Source organism: Mobula hypostoma, chromosome 14, assembly GCF_963921235.1.
Source record: "Mobula hypostoma chromosome 14, sMobHyp1.1, whole genome shotgun sequence".
In the NCBI taxonomy this organism is placed as follows: Eukaryota; Metazoa; Chordata; class Chondrichthyes; order Myliobatiformes; family Myliobatidae; genus Mobula; species Mobula hypostoma.
The window spans coordinates 19,317,075-19,338,340 of NC_086110.1; the positions used below are offsets into that span (position 1 = coordinate 19,317,075).

The 21,266-nt window shown below is 42.3% G+C and overlaps 1 protein-coding gene across 3 annotated transcripts in view; it reads right to left on the reverse strand.

The window, feature by feature from the left end:
- nlrc5 (NLR family, CARD domain containing 5) overlaps positions 1 to 21,266 on the reverse strand; it is a 258,886-nt gene that overhangs the window by 177,623 nt on the left and 59,997 nt on the right. For all 3 annotated transcript variants that reach the window (XM_063066746.1, XM_063066749.1, XM_063066748.1), the window contains exons 4-7: positions 17,448 to 17,534; positions 14,958 to 15,098; positions 11,591 to 13,340; positions 1,413 to 1,496 (exon numbers count right to left, since the gene is read on the reverse strand). In XM_063066746.1, the coding sequence (XP_062922816.1) occupies positions 1,413 to 1,496; positions 11,591 to 13,340; positions 14,958 to 15,098; positions 17,448 to 17,534 (2,062 nt within the window). The remainder of the gene's footprint in view (positions 1 to 1,412; positions 1,497 to 11,590; positions 13,341 to 14,957; positions 15,099 to 17,447; positions 17,535 to 21,266) is intronic.

Below are 21,266 nucleotides of genomic sequence, written 5' to 3' on the forward strand. Positions count from 1 at the left end.
CCAAATACACTGGGACCTGGCAAATTGCAAACTTCATGGAATTTGGGTTAAGATCCCAATTTCCTTTATACTTGAATTTTTTCATAGAAATGGAGTTGCCAAGTGCACAGAAAGAAATGCCTGGAAATTGGATTGCACCCATTTTTGACATACTAAATATACTCAGTGGCTACCCTTCTTTTAGGTATTCCAGCACACCTGCTCGTTAATACATATCATATCATATCGTTAATCATTCAATCATGTGGCAGCAATTCAATGCATAAAAGCATGCAGACACGGTCAAGAGGTTCAGTTGTTGTTCAGACCAAATGTCAGAATGGGGAAGAAATGGGATCTAGGTGATCTTAACCATGAGATGATTGAGTATCTCAGAAACTGTTGATCTCCTGGGGTTTCGACGCACAACAGTCTCTAGAGATGTTAGAGAATGGTGTGAAAAACAAAAACAACCAGTTCTGTGGGTGAAAATGACTCGTAAATGAAAGGTCAGAAGAGAATAGTCAGACTGTTTCAAGCTGCCAGGAAGGTGACAGTAACTCAAAATAGCATGTGTTACAACAGTAGTGTGCAGAAGTGCGACTCTGAATGCACAACACCTAACAGTACCACCCAACAAAGTTGCCACTGAGTGCACGTACTCAGGTTAGCACTGATATCAAGTGAAAGCCAAAACTGGGGCTTCCTTGATTTAAGAAGATATTTAAGAAGACACTTTAAGAGGCAGTAAAAACCTAATGATCATTTTTCATACATGCTGATGCGTATTAGATAGGCAACAACACTGACAGTCGTGTGCTGTGACTACAGAAGAGAGGTGGGAAGTAAAGGGAAAGTAGGGCAGCTCAGGAGTCTTCCATAGAAGATCTGCACCCTAAGACAGACCATGATCGTGAGCGATGCTGAGCCTCTGCAAACACCAATACCATTGATTCTCAAACCAAAGGATCTGTGAACTGCAGTTACCAACCACTGGCAATAACATTTTACAGAAATAAAAATTACAGGGAATGATTTTCAATATATAAGCCAATATTTCTGGGAGGTGCTTTAAACGATGGAGGCTTCTCTACGTTTATCATGATGTAGACCCTATTGAACCATGATCCAATTAAGTAAATCATATACGCGGTGTGCTTTGATGACATCATTAGATGGGTCAAATACTATCAGAGTTGGAAATAATATTTGAGTTGGGGTGAATCAGGCCAGAAGATGCCCAGACCAATTTCCTGAAAGGCAGGATTTCCTTTGGAAATGAATGCAAACATGTACAAAGTCCTGTGATGTGTTACTTAATCACAAAATATAGGAGCAAATGGATGTAACTAATCCCATATCCAGGTTGTAGAGCCAAGCACTCCAGTTTCAAGGCAAGCAATTATAAAAGCATAGTGTTAGCAAACCCTTACATAAGTTTCTTCAGGCTGTTGACTCTAGGAATAACTTCAGATAACGTTTGAGCAAATTTGTCCTCATATTTCCTGCTTTTGAACCTACAATTGAAAAGGCACTCAATATGCATTTTTGTATTGATTTACACATACAGTATAGCATCCTTTATTAGACAGTATTATCCTCTGATCACAGAATTTGCTTTCTCCCTCTTTGGAATGCTTCAGGTAAGCTTGTCCCACACAGCCACTCTTTCCAGTCACAGGTGGACACACTTACTGGGGATGGTAGTGTGAGAAGATGGATTGGGAGCGTGGTCAGTGACGGGGAAATGGAACAGATACCCATTCTGGTTTAAATTTCACAGCTGTCTCATCTCATGTCATTGTGACCCATGTCTCAAACATAAACCGTTAATCTCCTTAAAGATAATAGCTTTGTGGCATTTGCTTCAAAACAGGCTGGTATCATATCTTAAGGACCCAAACAAATTGTTGGTGGGGAAGCAGTATACGACAATAGCAGCATTGGTTGTACTCTGATGATGGCTTCCTCTGCTTACACCAATCTATGATACAAATGAAGAGAAACAGAGGAACTTGGCCCATTTATTGAGACTCTTCAATGCCAAAAAATAAAAACATGCAGCAAATTATGGTGGATGTTACACTGGCGAGATAGTTCGTGCTCAACCAATGTGATTTAGTTGGAGCTGGTCACTCCCTGCTCAATTAGGCAGTCAGCCAATAATGCTAGCTGAAGTCACTGGAGATTGCCTTGTATCTCCCCTTTAACCAGCAGCAGTTGGTTAATGAATACCACCTTCATTAAATTTATCCTCAAGGCTTTCTCAGCAATGCAGTACGCCCCCTTCCTCCTTTAAGAAACCATGTAGAAAATAAGGCTGCTAAAGTTTATGGTTTTTTCACCTTGTGCTAAAAGCCAAGCCATTCAATCTTTCTCTGATGGATTGTTACCCTATATCAAACAAGATCAGTCCACCTCTGTTCAACTCTAATGACAGGTTATTAGCCTGAGTCATAAACTCTTGCCAAACACGCTGCCTGAGCTGCTGAATACTGCCAGCGTTTACTGGTTTCATCGCAATCCAGCTTCTGGTTAAAACAGAACCCTCCACAACATCATATCATTCACCATTTACTACCAGTTTGGCTCACAGAAATTCAAAGACAAATGCTATCAGATATGGAAAACAAGGAGGCAGCCCTACTTGCCATTTCACTGATCCCAACAAACATGCCTGATATATTACAAGTATGGGAGGGTGTTTACCTGCTCCTGGCCAATGCACATCACCAAGAAGAGTTTGGGCAGAGCCAACTTTCAGAACTCTATCAATCCCAGTCTCGGCAGGCCAATGAAGAGAGTTGCCCAGAAATTCCCCTTTTTTCTTTCCCCTGGCATCATTTCTCGGTGCAAGGATCTATCTGGACTTAATACCATCAGGTAAAGTACTGTTATGTTGCTTTGAAACAATATTCAACACCATTGGTGTTCGGCAGATAACAAGAAGGAAGGGAAATGATGGGCATTCAGATACTAGCAGATTGAAGTATGGCTATTGTTCTGATCAGTGAATCTTCCACCAATCAAATCAATCATCATAGATGCTAAGAATGCAAAGGTGAAAATGGCAGGGAAGGGAAGGAGTAAATGTCAATTAATGTTATACCACAAAGTTGGAGAGTAAAGTGTGGGGGCTTTCCAACTAAATTCAAACTCCAGACAGTTATGCAAATTTTTGCAACAGATACACCCTTTATGTTTCATAGAACCTTTGAATGGTACAGCACAGGAATCAGCCCTTTGGTCCACAACGTTGTTATTAACTAATTAAACTAGTAAAGTCTACTGAACTAGTCCCTCCAGCCTACACTAGTCCATATCTCTCTACCGTACCCACATTCAGATACCCATGCAGATTTCACTTTGTTTGAGGAAAGAATGATAACATTTTAGTGATCCTGGCTTTCTGAACATCTCGAGAGCTTGACTACCTTCAAAAGGCACCTCAAAGCACTGCAGAGGTACCACCAGCACTCTCCCCATCCACTGGCAAACCAATGGATGGACTAACATAAGAAGCTGCAGAGAGTAATGGACTCAGGCCAATACATCATGGATACATCTTCCCCAAAATTGGTAGTATCTGCAGGAGGGAAGAAAGCAACACTGATCATCAAAGATAACCACAGTTGGGCTATGCCCTCTTCTTGCAGCTAGAAGTATAGAAACCTATAGATCCACGCCACCAAGTTCAGGAACAGCTACTTCTCTTCAACCATTTCGTTATTGGACTTACTTTCAGATCCCCAAACATTTTGGGGAAGATGTATAGCAGCACTATGACCACTTTGATGAGAAAATCTGCAGATGCTGGAAATCCAAGCAACTCTCACACAAAATGCTGGAGGAACTCAGCAGGTCAGGCAGCCTCTATGGAAAAGAGTAAACAGCCGCCAACATTTTGGGCCGAGACCCTTCATCAGGACTAAAAAAATGATGAGAAGTTAGAGCAAGACCTCACCCCACCTTCTTGCTCTAACTTCTCAATCTTTTTTCCAGTCTTGATGAAGGGTCTTGGCCCAAAATGTTACCTCTTCCATAGGTAATGCTGGTCTTCTGAGTTCCTCCTGCATTTTGTGTGTGTTGCTGTGGTCATTTTGATCACTTTGCTAAAAAGCGGACTTTGTGTTGCTTTCTTCTAACTTTGTCTGTTTTTGTAAAAAATTGTGTATAATTATGATTAATTTATGTTTTTCTAGTGAATGCTACTTATATGATGCTACAAACCTGTGCAATGATGTAATTGTTCATCTGACAATAAGCTCGACTTTGACAACATACTCACAAAGCAGGCACTCAATTCCAATCTCCAGCAACAGAGGACAGGAAAAAAGCTTCAAGGATGTTCTCAAAGCCTTGAAAAGAATGGAATGTCCTTACCGCTCATCCCTGCTGCTGTAAGCGCTCAAATTGGAGGAAACGCATTAAGAATCTCAAGTGTCTCATCAGGTAGATCTGAAAGCCTGGGGAAAAGATTGAGTGGCCACTCTGGGGGAAGGTCAATGTGAGGGATGGTTCAGATGAATAAAGCAGGAGTGCTGGGAAAGGGCAGGAGCCGAGGGAACAGATGGAGAAAGAGAGGGAGCTGGGGCCAATGAAGTGACAGTACTGATGGAGCACAGAGTGGGCAATGTGGTAAAATTATTCTTTGTAAATAATTTTCTCTGTGTTACACTCTTCCAGACAGATCTCAGCAAGTTGAAAGAATGGGTAATGAAAGCTCAGTGAAATGGGGAAGATATCTGAATGATATTTTATGATGGTTTCGACATGTGAATAATAAGCTAAAGGAAAGCCCCGGCCAGAGGACAGGGATGGGGAATTCTATTCCTGAGAAAATAATTTCGGACTGCAAACTGCATACCTTTGAATCCAGACTTTGGGTTGTCTAATGTCCTTTAGATTTTAGTATGAGGAGAAATGAAAAGGATGATCAAAGAGTCTGCTTAAACTTCCATTGTGACTGTTTAGGCTTTGGTCTGTGGCGTGTAACACTGGGCTTTCTGTCACACCAGCAACCCAGGATGAACGCCATGTCTTTCCCATGCTTTCAATCTAGGGTAGTGCTGGGCATGGAACAAAGGCCTGAATGTAGATTCAGATTCAGTCTGGAATGAAATTCACAAGTGTAGGCATTGGACTCATGACTGGCAACAGGCAGTAAGGACAGACTTTACCAGCACTAATGCTGTTATCCCTTCTGGATAAAATGAACATTACTTCAGAATGATGTAACATTCATTTAGGCAAAGAGGAGTTTCTTCTCTCAAAGGGGCTTAAGTCCTTTGAATTCTTTTCCCAAGAGAGCTGTGGAGGCCAAGTCATTGAATACATGCAAGAGCAAGACAGGTTTTCACAATGTGGGGAATCAAGTGTAAAGGAGAGCAGGCAGGAAAGTGGGAAATCACAAACAGGAGCAGGTCTGCAGATGCTGGAAACCCAAAGCAACACACACAAAATACTGGAGGAGCTCAGCCGGCCGGGCAGCATCCATGGAAAAGAGTGAACAGTTGATGTTTTGAGCCAAGACCCTTCATCAGGACTGAGAGAGTGGGACTTGGGCCAAGTTCAGCCATGGTCAAAGCAGGCTCCAGGGCATTACGGCACTGACTCCCATTCCCGCTCTTACCTTCCAACAGCACAAAGTGTTAGAACACTGAACATTACAGCTCTGACGTTATGTTGCTCTTTTAACCTACTCTAAGATCAATCTAACCCTTCCCTCCTATATAGCCCTCTATTTTTCTATCATCCATGTGCCTATCTCAGAGCCTCTTAAATATCCCGAATGTATCTGCCTCCATTACTACCCCCAGCAGAATAAAACCATAAAATATAGGAGCAGAATTAGGCCATTCAGCCCATCGGGTTTGCTCCACCATTCCATGATAGCTGATCCCGGATTCCACTCAACCCCATACACCCGCCTTCTCGCTATATCCTTTGATGCCCTGACCAATCAGGAAACGATCAATTTCCGCCTTAAATATACCCACGGACTTGGACTCCACCGCAGACTGTGGCAGAGCATTCCACGGACTCACTACTCTCTGGCAAAAAAAAATTCCGTACTTCTGTTCTAAAAAGGTTGCCCTTCAATTTTGAGGCTGACCCTTCTAGCTCTGGATACCCCACCATAGGAAACATCCGCTCCACATCCACCCTACCTAGTCCTTTCAACATTCGGCAGGTTTCGATGAGATTCCCACCCCCCCCCCCACACACACACACACAAGACCCTACATTTGTCTAATTTCCAGTGAGTACAGGCCCAAAGCTGCCAAACACTACTCACATGATAACCCCTTCATTCCTGGACTAATCCTCGTGAACCTCCTCTGACAACACATCCTTTCTGAGATACAGGGCCCAAAGCTGTTGTGACACCCTGGGAAAGGGTTCGCCGCTGATGTAATGGTCTCTCTGTACAAGCAGTGTTTGGGTTATGGTGTTGTGGAATGTGAGCCACCCAATCAGGGGAGTGGGTTTTTGTGTTGTGTGAGCTGGGACCTTTGTTCAGCAGGAGAGGAAGAGAGAGGATGCTAAAGAGAACCGGTCGTAGGATTTGACCTGATGGGGGACAGTGATGTGATGAAGCAAGACGCTGCAGTCCACTGAGAATCAGTGAACATGCGTGATCTTTGGAAGGGTTGAGCTCCAACTTCTGCACATTTGACTGTTCAAGTAAAATGGGCCCGTTTTGTTTTTTTTTCTTTTCTTTACTAACCCTTTAGTTAAGATTCATAAATATAATTCCCTTAATCGTATGCAGCGTGCTGTCTGTTATTTCTTGGCACTGAATTGTAACAGGGTAGCAAATTACACAGCATCCACACAAACCAGGTTTGGGGTGGGAAAGGGTTTGGCGGGACCACAGTGCGTCTTCCCTAGACGCACGTAGCCAAGGAAACCAGGTGGGTTTCACTGTTGACACTATTCCAAGTGAGGCCTTATAAAGGCTCAGCATTAACTCCTTCCTTTTATATTCTATTCCCCTTGAAATAAATGTCAACATTGCATTTGCCTTCTTTACTACAGACTCAACCTATAAATTAACCTTCTGGGAGTCTTGCACGAGGACTCCTAAGTCCCTGCACCTCTGATGTTTGAACCTTCTCCCCATTTAGATAACAGTCCATACTATTGTTCCTTTTACGAAAATGCGTTATCATACGTTTCCAAACACTGTATTCCATCTGCCACTTTTTTGCCCATTCTTCCAATTTATCTAAGTACTGCTGCAATTGCTTTGCTTCCTCAGCACTACCTACCCCTCCACCTATCTTTGTATCATCCACAAAGCCATCAATTCCATTATCCAAATCAATGACAAACAATGTGAAAAGTAGCGGTTCCAATACTGACCTCTGTGGAACACCATTAGTTACAGGCAGCCAACCAGAAAAGGACCCTTTTATTCCCACTCCCTGCCTCCTGCCTGTCAGCTATTCTTCCATCCATGCCAGTTTCTTTCCTGTAATGCCACAGGATTTTATCTTGTTAAGCTGCCTCTGTGGCATCTTATCAAAAGCCTTCTGAAAATCCAAGTAAATGACATCCACTGCCTCTCCTTTGTCCACCCTGCTTCTTACTTCCTAAAAGAAATCTAACAGATTTGTCAGACAAGATTTCCCTTGGAGAAACCATGGCACTCATTCCTGCTCCCTGACACTCATGGACGTCCGGCACACTGCTCTTGTCTTCCACAGTGAAGACTGATGCAAAGTACCCATTGTTCATCTGCCAGTCCTTTGTCCCTCATTACTTCACCACCAGTATCAATTTCCGGTGGTCCAATATCAACTCTCACCTCCCTTTTACTCTCCATATAACTGAAAAAACTTGCGGTATCCTGCTTTATATTATTGGCTAGTTTGCCCTCATATTTTATCTCTTCCCCTCTTGGAGCTTTTTTGTTGCCTCTTGCTGGTTTTTAAAAGCTTCCCAATCATCCAACTTCCCACTCACTTATACTACCTTATATGCCCTTCCCTTGGCTTTTTTGTAGTCTGTAACTTCCCTTGTCAGCTGCGGCTGCCTACCCATGATTTGAGGACTTTTTCTTCCATGGGCCATACCTATCCTGCACCTTGTGAACTATTCCCAGAAACCTCAGCCATCTCTGCTCTGCTGTCATCCCCACCAATACCCTCCTGTAATGTAACTGGACAAGCTCCTCTCTCATGCCTCTGTAATTCCCTTTATTCTATTGTGATACTGATACATGTGACTTCAGCTTCTCCCTCTTAAATTACAGTATGAATTCAATCATATTATGATCACTGCCTCCTAAGGATTTCTTTACATTAAGCTCCCTAATAAGATCTGGATTATTACACAACACCCAATCTAAGATAGCCTTTCCGAGTAAGGAAAAGCACAAGCTGCTTTAAAAAAGCCACCTCGTAGGCATTCAACAAATTCCTTCTCTTGCAATCCAACACCAGCCTGATTTTCCCAATCCCCTTGCATACTGAAGTCCCCCATTATAATTGTGTCATTACCCTTACTACATACGTTTTCTAGCTCCCTTTGCAATCTCAACCCTGCATATTGGCTACTATTGGGAAGCCTATATACGATTCCCATGATGGCTTTTTTACCCTTGCAATTTCTTAGCTCCACCCACAAAGATTCAACATTTTCTGATGCTACGTCACCTCTTTCTAAAGATGGAATTCCATCTCTTACCAACAGAGCCACACCACCACCTATGCCTTCTTGCCTGTCCATTCGGTACAAAGTATATCATTTGATACTAAGCTCCCAATTGTGGCTTTCTTTCAGTCACGACTCAGATGACTACAATGTCATACTGACTAATCTCTAATTGTGCCATTAGTTCATCCACCTTATTCCGAATGCTATGCACATTTAAATACAGCACCTTCAGTTCTGCATTTTTCACCATTTTGAATTTCGCCTCAGTGGTGCAATTTAACTCTTTGCTCTGTCTGCATTTGTACCCAATCATTGGCTTGTCCTTCCTTACATTCATGTTACACCCATCATCTACTTGCAAACCTGTTGGCTCACCCTCAGCTCTGTCATCCTGGTTCCCATCCCCCTGCCATATTAGTTTAAACCACTCCTGGCAGCTCTAGTAAATCTGCCCACAAGAATATTGGTCCCCCTCGGACTCAAGTGCGACCCGTCCCTTCTGTACAGGTCCCAACTGCCCCAGAAGAGGCCCCAATTATCCAGAAATTTGAATCCCTGTCCCCTGTTCCAATTCTTCAGTCACCTCATTCTATTGCTATCTGCACTGTCGCATGGTACAGGCAGTAATCCCGAGATTACTACCCTTGAGGTCCTGCTTCTCAGCTTCCTTCCTAACTCTCTGTATTGTTTATTAGGACCTCCTCCCTTTCTCTACCTATGTCATTGGTACCAATAAGTACCACGACTTCTGGCTGCTCACTCTCCCTCTTCAGGATATTGTGGTCACATTCAGAAACATCGCAGATGGACCCTGGCAACTGTGAGGCAAACTACTACCCGTGTTTCTTTTTTACATCCACAGAATCGCCTGTCTAACCCCCTGACTATAGAGTCCCCTATCACTGCTGCCTCTTCAGTTCCTTACCCTTCTGAGCCACAGGGCCAGACTCACTGCCAGTGACACGGCCACTGTTGGGTTCCCCAGGTAGGTCATCCATGACCCCCCCCCAAACAGTACTCAAAATGGAGTACTTATTCTCTACAATTTCCACCATCTCCAATGGGATCCCACCAAGCACATCTTTCCCTCCCCCGCCTCCCACTTTCTGCTTTCCACAGGGATTGCTCCCTATGTGACTCCCTTGTTCATTCGTCCCTCCCCACTGATCTCCCTCCTGGGACTTATCCTTGCAAGTGGAACAAGTGCTACACCTGCCCTTACACCTCCTCCCTCACTACCATTCAGTGCCCCAAACAGTCCTTCCAGGTGAGGCGACACTTCACCCGTGAGTCTGTTCGGTGCTCCCGGTGCAGCCTCCTGCATATCGGTGAGACCCAATGTAGACTGGGAGACCACTTCACTGAGCATCTACACTCCACTCCCCAGATCAAGTGGGATCTTCCAGTGGCCACCTATTTTAATTCCACTTCCTATTCCCATTCCGATATGCCCATCCACTGTCGTGATGAGGCCACATTCAGGTTGGAGGAACTACACCTTATATCCCATCTGGGTAGCCTCCAAACTGATGGCATGAACATCGATGTCTCGAACTTCTGGTAATGCCCCCCCTCAACATTCCCCACCCCCCTTTCCCTCTCTCTTATCTCCCTGCCTGCCCATCGCCTCCTCTGGCCCTCCTCCCACCTTTTCTTTCTTCCATGGCCTTCTGTCCTCTTCCATCAGACTCCCCCTTCTCCAGCCCTGTATCTCTTTCACCAATCAACTTCCCAGCTCTTTATTTCATCCCTCCCCCTTCAGGTTTCACCTATCACCTTCTGTTTCGTTCTCCACTCCCCCCAACTTTTAAATCTCAGCTTTTTTTCTCCAATCTTGCCGAAGGGTCTCAGCCCTAAACATTGACTGTTTACTCTTTTCCACAGATGCTGCCTGACCTGCTGAGTTCCTTCGACATTTGGTGTGCGTTGCTTGGACTTCCAGCATCTGCAGACTTGTACCCGATTGGATTACTTATTGTTGAGAGGGACGCTCGCAGGGGTGCTCTCCACTATCTGATGTTCTCCCTTCCCTCTCCTGACAGTCCCCTATTCATCTGTCTCCTGTAGCCTTGGGGTGAATACCTCCCTTTAGCTCCTGTCTCTCACTGCTTCGCTTTCCACAGAAGCTGAAGGTCATTAAGATGCATCTCCAGTTCCCTAATACCGTCTTTAAGGAGCTGCATCTCGATTGCCCTGGTGGAATGTTTCACGTACCCGCCAACCTCTGTGTAAAAAAAAACTTACTTCTGACATCTCCCCCCCCACCTTCCCCTTATACTTTTCAACAGTCACCTTAAAGTTATGCCCTCATATTAGCCCTTCCTGCACTGGGAAAAAGATCTCTGGCTGTCCACACAATCTATGCCTCTTATCATCTTGTATACTTGTTAAGGATAATTTTGCAAAGGTTCATTTCTGGTCTAGAGGATTACTCAATAAGAACACCAATCAGCCTTTCTCATCCAATTCATTCCAGTTCCAAATTTCCAGAGTTGCCACAGAATGGTAAGCATCATCTCACCATATTGATCTCTGTTCCTCATTCTCCAGTCTCTGTTCCCGTGGACTAGAAACTTCTCGCCAGGAATGCAGCATTGAGAAAGTTAATCCCTTGTGTCACCCAGGCTGACAGAGAGACTGCACTGCAGGGGGAACTCCACAGCTCTGACAGCATCTTTGAAGAGGAATAAACAGTCGCATTTCGGGCCAAGACCATTCACCAGGATCAGGTCCCGATGAAGGGTCTCAGCCCAAAATGTCGACTATTTATTCCTCTCCTTAGATGCTGACTGACCTATTGATTTCCTCCAGTATTTTGTGTGTGTGGCTCTAGGTTTCCAGCATCTGCAGAATCTCTTGTGTGACTGCATTAGAAAAGCCAGGCTCTCAAGTATATTCAATGACAGAAACAATAACTTCCTGCTGTAGGTTATCTGCATTTACTTACACTAAAATTTCTAAATTCTTGCAAGTGCCCAAGACTGTAACACATTCTAGGTCCAAGGCACAACCTCCAATATCTACAGATGCACAGCTGGTTCCGCTGTTTATAACAAAAGTTAGAACAGTTATATCTGCTGGTGTCAGCCTGAAGTTACGCAGCTCAAACTTGTATCTTAACTGCGATGCCACATCCCTTGCCAGGTCACAGTTCTGTGTCTCATACACACAGTGGCAGAGCTCGATGATTTTTGGTCCAGTGAGGTTGGTGGTGGCCAACTTCCGCAGATTCAGTAAGATGGCCTTCTGCTTCTTTTGCACCCACGTCTCGTTCTTGTTTGCCAGGATGCTGAGGAACGACTTACACTTTTTCGAAGCTAAGCCAGACAGAAATATGTGAACAGCATCGGCGAACTCATTCTTTGCATCATTCCTCCAGGTCCATTTGGATTTAAGGTAAAACTTGCTTTTTATCATTTGATCAGTTGTCTGGTTGTCAATCATTTGATGAAGTGCAGCCAGGAACTCTTGGAGCGTCAGGTGGATGAAGGCATATCCATTCTCTGGGTTGTGGTCAATAGTTTTCACTTCAAACGTAGAAAGAAATCCAAATGAGGAAGCAAATATGGTGACCTTCTCAGAAAGAAGGTCTTTTAAATAAAACACAGACTTGCTCTCCTGCAGCCCTTTAACTGCAAGATTGCACAACCCATGAATCTCCTCTCTGTATTTGTTTAGCAGCATGTTTTCAATCTGACCATGGGCCTCTGTATTCTTGGCATCCTTGTTTAAAAAAACCGTTAGCATCTTTATGTAGAATTGTGTCATTGTATGAGGTAGCTTGGGTTCTAAAGGGCTTTGAGAAAACAAGTGTTCAAGACAAAGAAAAACAACCCAGCACAAGGCAGGGATGTAGCACATGTTTAAAATTTTCCCATTCTTCTGCAGGTGAGAGATAGACTTATAATTGTGTTCAGTGTCTTCAAAGAAATGACTGGCATATTCTTCGATTTTATGTTGGTTAAACCCTGAGACTTCCCCTACATGGCCCACAACATCCAAAGGTAAGCAGAGAATGTCCTTGGGCCTGGAAGTTATGAGAACTGTGCATCCAGGAAGCATCTTCCCAGTAAGCAGGCTGGAAAATAACTCTCCCACTGATAGTTGTGCATTGGGGTTGCTATTAACAGCCGAAGTACAGATGGAGGCTTTCGCTGCAAACTCATCAAAGCCATCGAAAATAATCAGAACCTTCTGCGGGTTTCCTATTAAAAACCTAAATACAGCGAGGGCATTCCTTTCTGGTTTGAGGAACAAATCGAATAACAAAGTCTTCAGATCAATGTTCCTATTGGTTAAGTTCAGTTGACGAAACTCAAACAGAAATACATACTGAAATTGACTGATAGCTCCTCTAGTCCACTCATAACAAATTTTGTGTACAAACTTGGTCTTCCCAGTTCCTGCTTTTCCCAGCAGGATATTGACTTTGCAATTGGAAATGAGTTTATTGTTGAGAAACTCTGCTAAGTTTGCAACTGTGTCCTCGTTTTCCTCAATTCCATGTGGACTGAGCACATCATCCCGGCTAGCATCTATTCTCTCTTTGAGTTTGGTCACATTTCCGTCCTTCATGTTTAGACTCCGAAAAGTTTGAGCAAGGGTGACTTGTTTCATTTTCTCTTCTTTTGCAATTCTGGCTTCGTGTTTCTGCAGGATAGTCTTTATCATTAATGTTCTGTAATCCTCAGCAGAATCTGTCAATGGAAAACAAATAAACTTTTGGAATTTGAAAACTGATAAGTACTTACCCATGGATTTAAGATGATCGACTCAGTAAATATGAATGGGGAAATCAATAAAGTAAAAACTGAGCAATCAAATCCCATGTTCATTTTTTTAATAAGCTAACAATCTCTAAGTAGGAGGAAAATGAAATCAAAAATCTTCAAAATATTCTGATGTTAGCTTCAATTACTACTTCATCTTTTCCCTTGGTTGAAAATCTACCTTAAAAGTGTTAGAAATTGGCATTTTTTCCCTCTCATAAAGCTCTCTACAAGGTGGTAAAAATCCCTGGAAATGAAAGCTCTGAGCAATTTTCTACTGATTAGAAACTGGAGTTCAGTTTGGAGTGAAGAAACAGTGATGATGAAACAGTTGTCCTATTAAGAGGGTCTAGATACTGGGAGTGCGGGTCTGTATTCCTTGGAGTTTAGAAGAATGAAAAATCTCAAGGGAGCTCGCAAGGCTAGACATTGAGATGTAAGAATGTTTTAACTAGTGAGAGAGCAACAAAAAAGGGGACATTCTACAACCTTAACTTAGAAGTTAATGGCACAGGAATTTCATATCTCAGAGAATGGTGAATCTCTGGAATTCTCTACCTGAGGGTGGTGGAGGCCAGATCATTAGATGGTTTTGCCACTGAAAACCTTATCTCCTCTTAAATGTCTCTGCTGTAAGCAGAACAACACAATTTCCCCCATATTACAAGGACTGGTTCCCCTTGATACCATCCTGGTAAGAACTTTCCTAGGTCCTGACATCCACCTTAAAGTGTGGTGCCCAAAATTATACATAGTGTTTTGTAAACATAAAATGTAATTTTCTACCTGCCCTAATTCATAAAGCCACAGGGTCGTAGAACACTACAGAACCAAAACAGGTCCTTCAGCCAATCTAGTTCATGTTGAACTGTTATTCTGTCTAGTCCCACCAACCTTGCCCTGGACTATAGCCATCCATACCCCTCCCATCCATGTACTTATCCAAATTTCTTTTAAATGTTGAAATCAAACCAGCATCCATCACTTCTCCTCACTCTCACCACCCTTTGAGTGAACAAGCTCCCCCTCACGTGCACCTTAAGTATTTCACTTTTCATCCTTAACCTATGACCTCTAATTCCAGTCTCACCCAACCTCAGTGGTAAAACCCTGCATGCACTACCCTATCAATACTCCCATAATTTTGCATACCTTTATCTAATCTCCCCTCATTCTCCTAAACTCCAGGGAATAAAGTCCAAACCTACTGAACCTTTTCCTATAACTCAGGCCCTCATGTTTTGGCAACCTTTTTGTTAATTTTCTCTGCATTCTTTCAATCTTACTGATACCTTTCCTCTAGGTAGGTGACCAGAACTTTACACAATACTCAAATTCAGCCTCACCAATACTTCAAACAACTTCAACATACACATCCCAACTCCTGTACTCAGTACCTTGATTTATGAAAGCCATTTTGGCAAAAGCTCTCTTTATGACCCTGTCTACTTGTGATGCCACTTTCAAGAAAATCACTTCAAGGAATTAAACTATTAATAAGGAAAACAAACAAATTTGATTTCGAAGGACAAGGTTAAAAGAGACCTGAAATTGCCGGCAAGTTCAAATATTCTTCTCCTGACGGGTACAGAATTTGGTCCATTTCTATAGGGTCAGGGTTAAACACAGCTGGGGTTCCCTTGGTTGAGGAATCTGATTTGCGAATGGCTGTTTCCCAATAATTCCCTGTAAAAGGAAAAGGAGTTTGCATTTCAGACTTAAATATTCAAGAATCCATTATGAAAATCTTGATTAATACTGTTAGGATTATGACTTCAGTTCCCTATCATCTCTGAACACACAAATGATGATTTCCAGAGCATTGTACCTGCATCCTGGTCCAGTTTTGCATTCCTCTGAGTGAGGAGGCAAAAAAAAAAATGGATAGATGGTTAAAAAGTCAATCTCAGTCAGTGGAGTTAAATACACGATGAGGTCACATCAACATGTTGTACCTGCCTCGAAAATTCACTCTATTGACTTTTCACTCCAGTAGAGATGAATTCCTAGCCAATAAACTCTGGAAACTTCCTATTTTCTCTGTAATTAATCCAGATATCACATTTACAGTGAGACAAGCAAGATAATGTTTACAGACCGGACTATGCGCTCCATCAAAGGGCCACTGAACACGTGCCTATTATTCAACCAGCTGCATGCTAATCAATTTTGCTGCTGTAGAGGTGTAATCCTGCAGCTACCTGGGCACTTCATCACCTTGTGAAGTGTCACAGATTTTCAAGCAACACACATAAAAGTTGCTGGTGAATGCAGCAGGCCAGGCAGCATCTCTAGGAAGAGGTACGGTCGACGTTTCAGGCCGAGACCCTTCATCAGGACTAACTGAAGGAAGAGTTAGTAAGAGATCTGAAAGTGGGAGGGGGAGGGGGAGATCCAAAATGATAGGAGAAGACAGGAGGGGGAGGGATGGAGCCGAGAGCTGGACAGGTGATTGGCAAAGGGGATATGAGAGGATCATGGGACAGGAGGCCCAGGGAGAAAGACAAGGGGGGGGGGAAGTCCCCAGAGGATGGGCAAGGGGTATAGTCACAGGGACAGAGGGAGAAAAAGGAGAGTGAGAGAACAAATGTGTGTATAAAAACTGATGGGGTACGAGGGGGAGGTGGGCATTAGCGGAAGTTAGAGAAGTCAATGTTCATGCCATCAGGTTGGAGGCTACCCAGATGGAATATAAGGTGTTGTTCCTCCAACCTGAGTGTGGCTTCATGTTTACAGTAGAGGAGGCCGTGGATAGACATGTCAGAACGGGAATGGGATTTGGAATTAAAACGTGTGGCCACTGGGTGATCCTGCTTTCTCTGGCGGACAGAGCGTAGGTGTTCAGCAAAGCGGTCTCCCAGTCTGCCTCGGGTCTCGCCAATATATAGAAGGCCATATTGGGAGCACCGGACGCAGTATATCACCCCAGCCAACTCACAGGTGAAGTCTCGCCTCACCTGGAAGGACTGTTTGGGGCCCTCAATGGTTGTTCCGCTTACAAGGATAAGTGCCAGGAGGGAGATCAGTGGGGAGGGATGGGGGGAACAAATGGACAAGGGAGTCGCATAGGGAGCGATCCCTGCAGTAAGTGGGGGGGGGGTGGGGGGAGGGAAAGATGTGCTTAGTGGCGGGATCCCGTTGCAGGTGGCGGAAGTTACAGAGAATAATATGTTGGACCCGGAGGCTGGTGGGGTGGTAGGTGAGGACCAGGGGAACCCTATTCCTATTGTGGTGGCGGGAAGGTGGAGTGAGAGCAGATGTGCGTGAAATGGGGGAGATGCGTTTGAGAGCAGAGTTGATGGTGGAGGAAGGGAAGCCCCTTTCTTTAAAAAAGGGGAACATCTCCCTCGTCCTGGAATGAAAAGCCTCATCCTGAGAGCAGATGCGGCGGAGACGGAGGAATTGCGAGAAGGGGATGGCACTTTTGCAAGAGACAGGGTGAGAAGAGGAATAGTCCAGACAGCTGTGAGAGTCAGTAAGCTTAGAGTGGACATCAGTGGATAAGCTGTCTCCAGAGACAGAGACAGAAAGATCTAGAAAGGGGAGGGAGGTGTCAGAAATGGACCAGGTAAACTTGAGGGCAGGGTGAAAGTTGGAGGCAAAGTTAATAAAGTCAACGAGCTCAGCATGCATGCAGGAAGCAGCGCCAATGCAGTCGTCAATGTAGCGAAGGAAAAGTGGGGGACAGATACCAGAATAGGTACAGAACATAGATTGTTCCACAAAGCCAACAAAAAGGCAGGCATAGCTAGCACCCACACGGGTGCCCGTATTCAGATTTTCAAGATTGTTCACTGAATGAAAGTTTGTCAAAACAAACAAGATAGCTTGATTGTAATTGGAACATTAGTTCCATATGACGTGAGGTGAGCTCCTTATCATATCGAATCTCCAATGCAACACAGGCATGTAGGCTTGTGTCAAGTAACTTCCACAGTTCTATCTATTCCCAATGCTAGATTCCAGTGAAGCGTACAACTTCACATTATCTTTAGCCTCTCAATTCTACACATTACCTTTAGCCCTCCTACTTACCAATTTTTGCTTTTTTCACTCTAGAGGGATGGTGGTTCTTTATTTGGCATGGCAATCGTTTTCTTCCTCTCCGTAAAGTAACTGAAACTATATAAAATTGTTAATCAGAGTACAGCGATCAGAACAAGTGGAATTATTTAAATAACTAGCAACTACTTCAAAATTGTTCATGTACCCTGTTTTGCACTTTAATTAAGTACTTATGGAGAAATACACAATTCACAACATGTTTTTGATTTGGTACAAGTAAAATCCAGAAAATATCCCAAATTAAGTCTCAGCCATGCTCTACAGTTGCACTTTGATCTCTTCATTTTATAAAGTTGTGAAGACTTGAGTGTAAAGTCCAGGCTAAGAATCTAATGTAGCGCTGAGGGAGTGCTGGATGCTGGAGGTGCCAACTTTCTTAAGTAATCTTAAAGTGAGACCCTCTCCAACCTCTCAAGTGGATACACAAGCTCCCTTAGAATTGCTCTGTGAAAGAGCTTGGATTTTCTCCCTAGTGGTGACTAATGTTTAACCCTCTGGCAATATCAGTCAAAAAAGCAATGAACTGAACACTTCGCTCTGCATTTCTAAACACATACAAGGGTTTTGTTTCTTTGCTGTGGGTCTACCACTTGCCAGTAGCTGTGGATCCTGGCTAAGGCTGGAAATGTGCACCATCTATGATGTAACATTATAAAAGGAGATGAATATTAGCTTTATCATATGTACATTGAAATATAGAGTGAAATATGTCATTTGTATTCAAGCAAATCAGATGGCAGTACAGAGCCCTGTTGGCAGCTGATGGAGTAACATCATTTTAGATTGCTCCTACCAGTTTTTTTTTTTAAAACCTTATTATAATACTTTCATACTGCTCTACTATGGCTGGGAAAAGAGCAAAAGCTTCTGCAAAAGAAAGAGATACAGAAAATGAATCCCCAGTCACTTTGGATTCAATCAGTGACTTCCTTAAACGGCAAAAATCCAAATTTCCCGAGGAGTTTCAACGACTTAATGACAAATTGGACAGGATCCAACAAACTTTAACTGAGCATGAGAACTGAATTCAGGAAAATACTGCAAAGCTGGTGACACTTGAAGAGGATCTTGAAGATACATTTAAACTCTGCAAAGAGTTATCCTTATCCAATGAAAAAATGATGAAAAGTATTATCAGTCTAGAAAATAGAAACAGGAGAAATAACTTGTGAATTCTGGGTCTAGAAAATCAATTGAAGGCGTTGACCCTATGAAGTTCTTTGCAAACTTTCTGAAACAGCTATTCCCTGTTCTATTCACTTCTGAGCCGAAGCTCGATCGAACATATCGCTCGCTGGCTTCAAAACCATTGCCATCGGCAGCGAGACCCAGGTCGGTCATTCCAAGTTTTCATGAATTTCATATTAAGGATCTTTCAATGTACCATGCCCGTCAACAAGGAATGATCAATTTCCATAGTCATAAGGTCAGATTTGTGGAAGATTATTCGCCTGAAGTTATGGCTGATTATATGAAACATAAAGAAGTTATGTCGGAACTTTATAATAAAGGATATAAACCACCCCTTCGGTTTCCCGCCTGTCTGAGTATTGTTTTGAAGGACAGATTGTGAAAAAGAATAAAGTCAGTTGAAGACGCAAAGGAGTTTTTGAAGGATTAAGTCTAAAACTGCTAAATTTCTTATTTGATCAATTTTTTTCCTCTGTTAATATGAATTTGAAATAAGGTTCCAATAAGCTTACATTCTGGCTGTTCATCTATTGTTTTTTGCTATATTTTTGATACTATTTTATTATATCCCTTTTTCAGGCTTTATTTTAATATAGCTATCTTTCAATTTGTTTAAACTTATCCTTTTATATTTGCGAATACTGAGTTATTTTCTTTTTATGTTGTGTCTTGGTAGGGACATATTTGACCTTGTAGGATCCGAGTTTCTGTCAACAGGACTTTTGGGGAGGGAACTTAGTTCTTAGCTCGCTGACTGTCTATTGGTCAGCTTTCTTGCTTTAGGTGGGGGAGGGGCTAGGGCCTATTTTTCTCTGGGAGCTGTGTTGGGTTGATTATATGATTGTCTGTTGACTACCTTACCTTACGGTTTGCTTTCTAGTTTTAATAACTTATGGCCAGATCTTTTAATTACATGCTGATTGGTACTTAAAATGGTTCGAAATATTAACATATTTAGTTTGAATGAGAAAGGACTGAATCACCCCATTAAACAGAATATAATGTTTGCTTATATTAAAAAATTAAAAGCACCCATTACTTTCTTACAAGAAACACACATACGCAGCTGTGATAGCTATTGTTTTTTTACTCGGTGGAAGTGTATGCAATTCCATTCTTCGTTTAATGCAAAATCTCATGGAGTTTCGACTTCTGTAGGTAATACTTTCCTTTGTTCAGCATAAAGTTGTTTCTGATCCTAATGGTCAATTTGTTATTGTATCAGGAAGTTTAGACAGTAAGTTGATTGTTTTTGCTAATGTATATGCCCCCAACGTGGACGATCCAGGATTTTTTGAACGTTTATTTTCGTTTTTGCCAGATTTGTGTACTTACTCTCTTGTGATGGGAGGAGATTTAACTGCTGGTTAGATCCAGTATTGGATCACTCATCTGTCAAATCAGCCACACTTAATAAATCAGCTTTGTTTATCCAATCCTTTCTAACTAAATGTGGTGTAGTTGATGCTTGGCGTTTTCTTCATCCGACGGACAGGGAGTATTCTTTTTTCTCTCATGTCCATCTTTCTTATATCAGGATTGATTTTTTTTAATTGATAGTCAAATGATTCCATTGGTTCAATCGATTGAATATAAAGAGATTGCTATTTCTGACCACTCTCCTGTACTTCTATCTTTAAATCTCCCTGGTCCTATCCCTATGAGTAGATTTTGGCAATTTAATTTAACTCTGTTATCCAATGAGGACTTTTTAAAATTTATGGAGAATCAAATTATTCCTTTTTTGAAGAAAATACATTGGAAGAGACATCTAGTTTTATTATATGGGATACTTTTAAAGCATATATCCAGGGTCAAATTATTTCTTATACTGCAAACATCATTTAAAAAGCTAACAAAGAGAGAAACGAACTAGCTAATCAGTTAAAACAACTGGACCGTATATATGTTTCGGTACCCGATCCTGGAACATATAAGAGACGTACTGAAACCAAAACTAAATATGATCTTCTTTTAACAAATCCAATTGAAAGCCAGCTTTTAAAAGATAGAAGTCAATTTTATATTCACGGAGATAAATTGGATAAGCTACTGGCTAATCAATTGAAGCCATTTATAGCCAATCGGCAAATTAAAGAAACACGTAAAATTATTGGGGACTTGACAACTGACCACCTTGAAATTAATGACACTTTTAGGGAATTTTATTCTAAATTGTATAGTTCTGATTCTGTCAATGATAATATTGCAATGAATAATTATAGATCAATTAAATATTCCTAATCTTTCGATAGATGATCATAGGCAATTGGATCAACCCATTTCCCAGGAGGAAATTGCTCAGGCTATTCGAGAATTACATTCTGGGAAATCCCCAGGACCCAATGGATTCTCTGGAGAGTTTTATAAGGCATTTTCCTCCTTGCTTATACCACACATATTCTACCCTCACAGATTCCTTTAAGGTAGGAAGATTACCACAGTTTCTTTACGAAGCTTCCATTTCGCTCATTCTCAAGAAGAATAAGAATCCTACTGAATGTTCTTCCTATAGACCTATCTCTGTACTCAACTTTGATACTAAAATTTTATCTAAAGTGTTAGCTTGCAGACTTGAAAATATTATATCTTCTATAG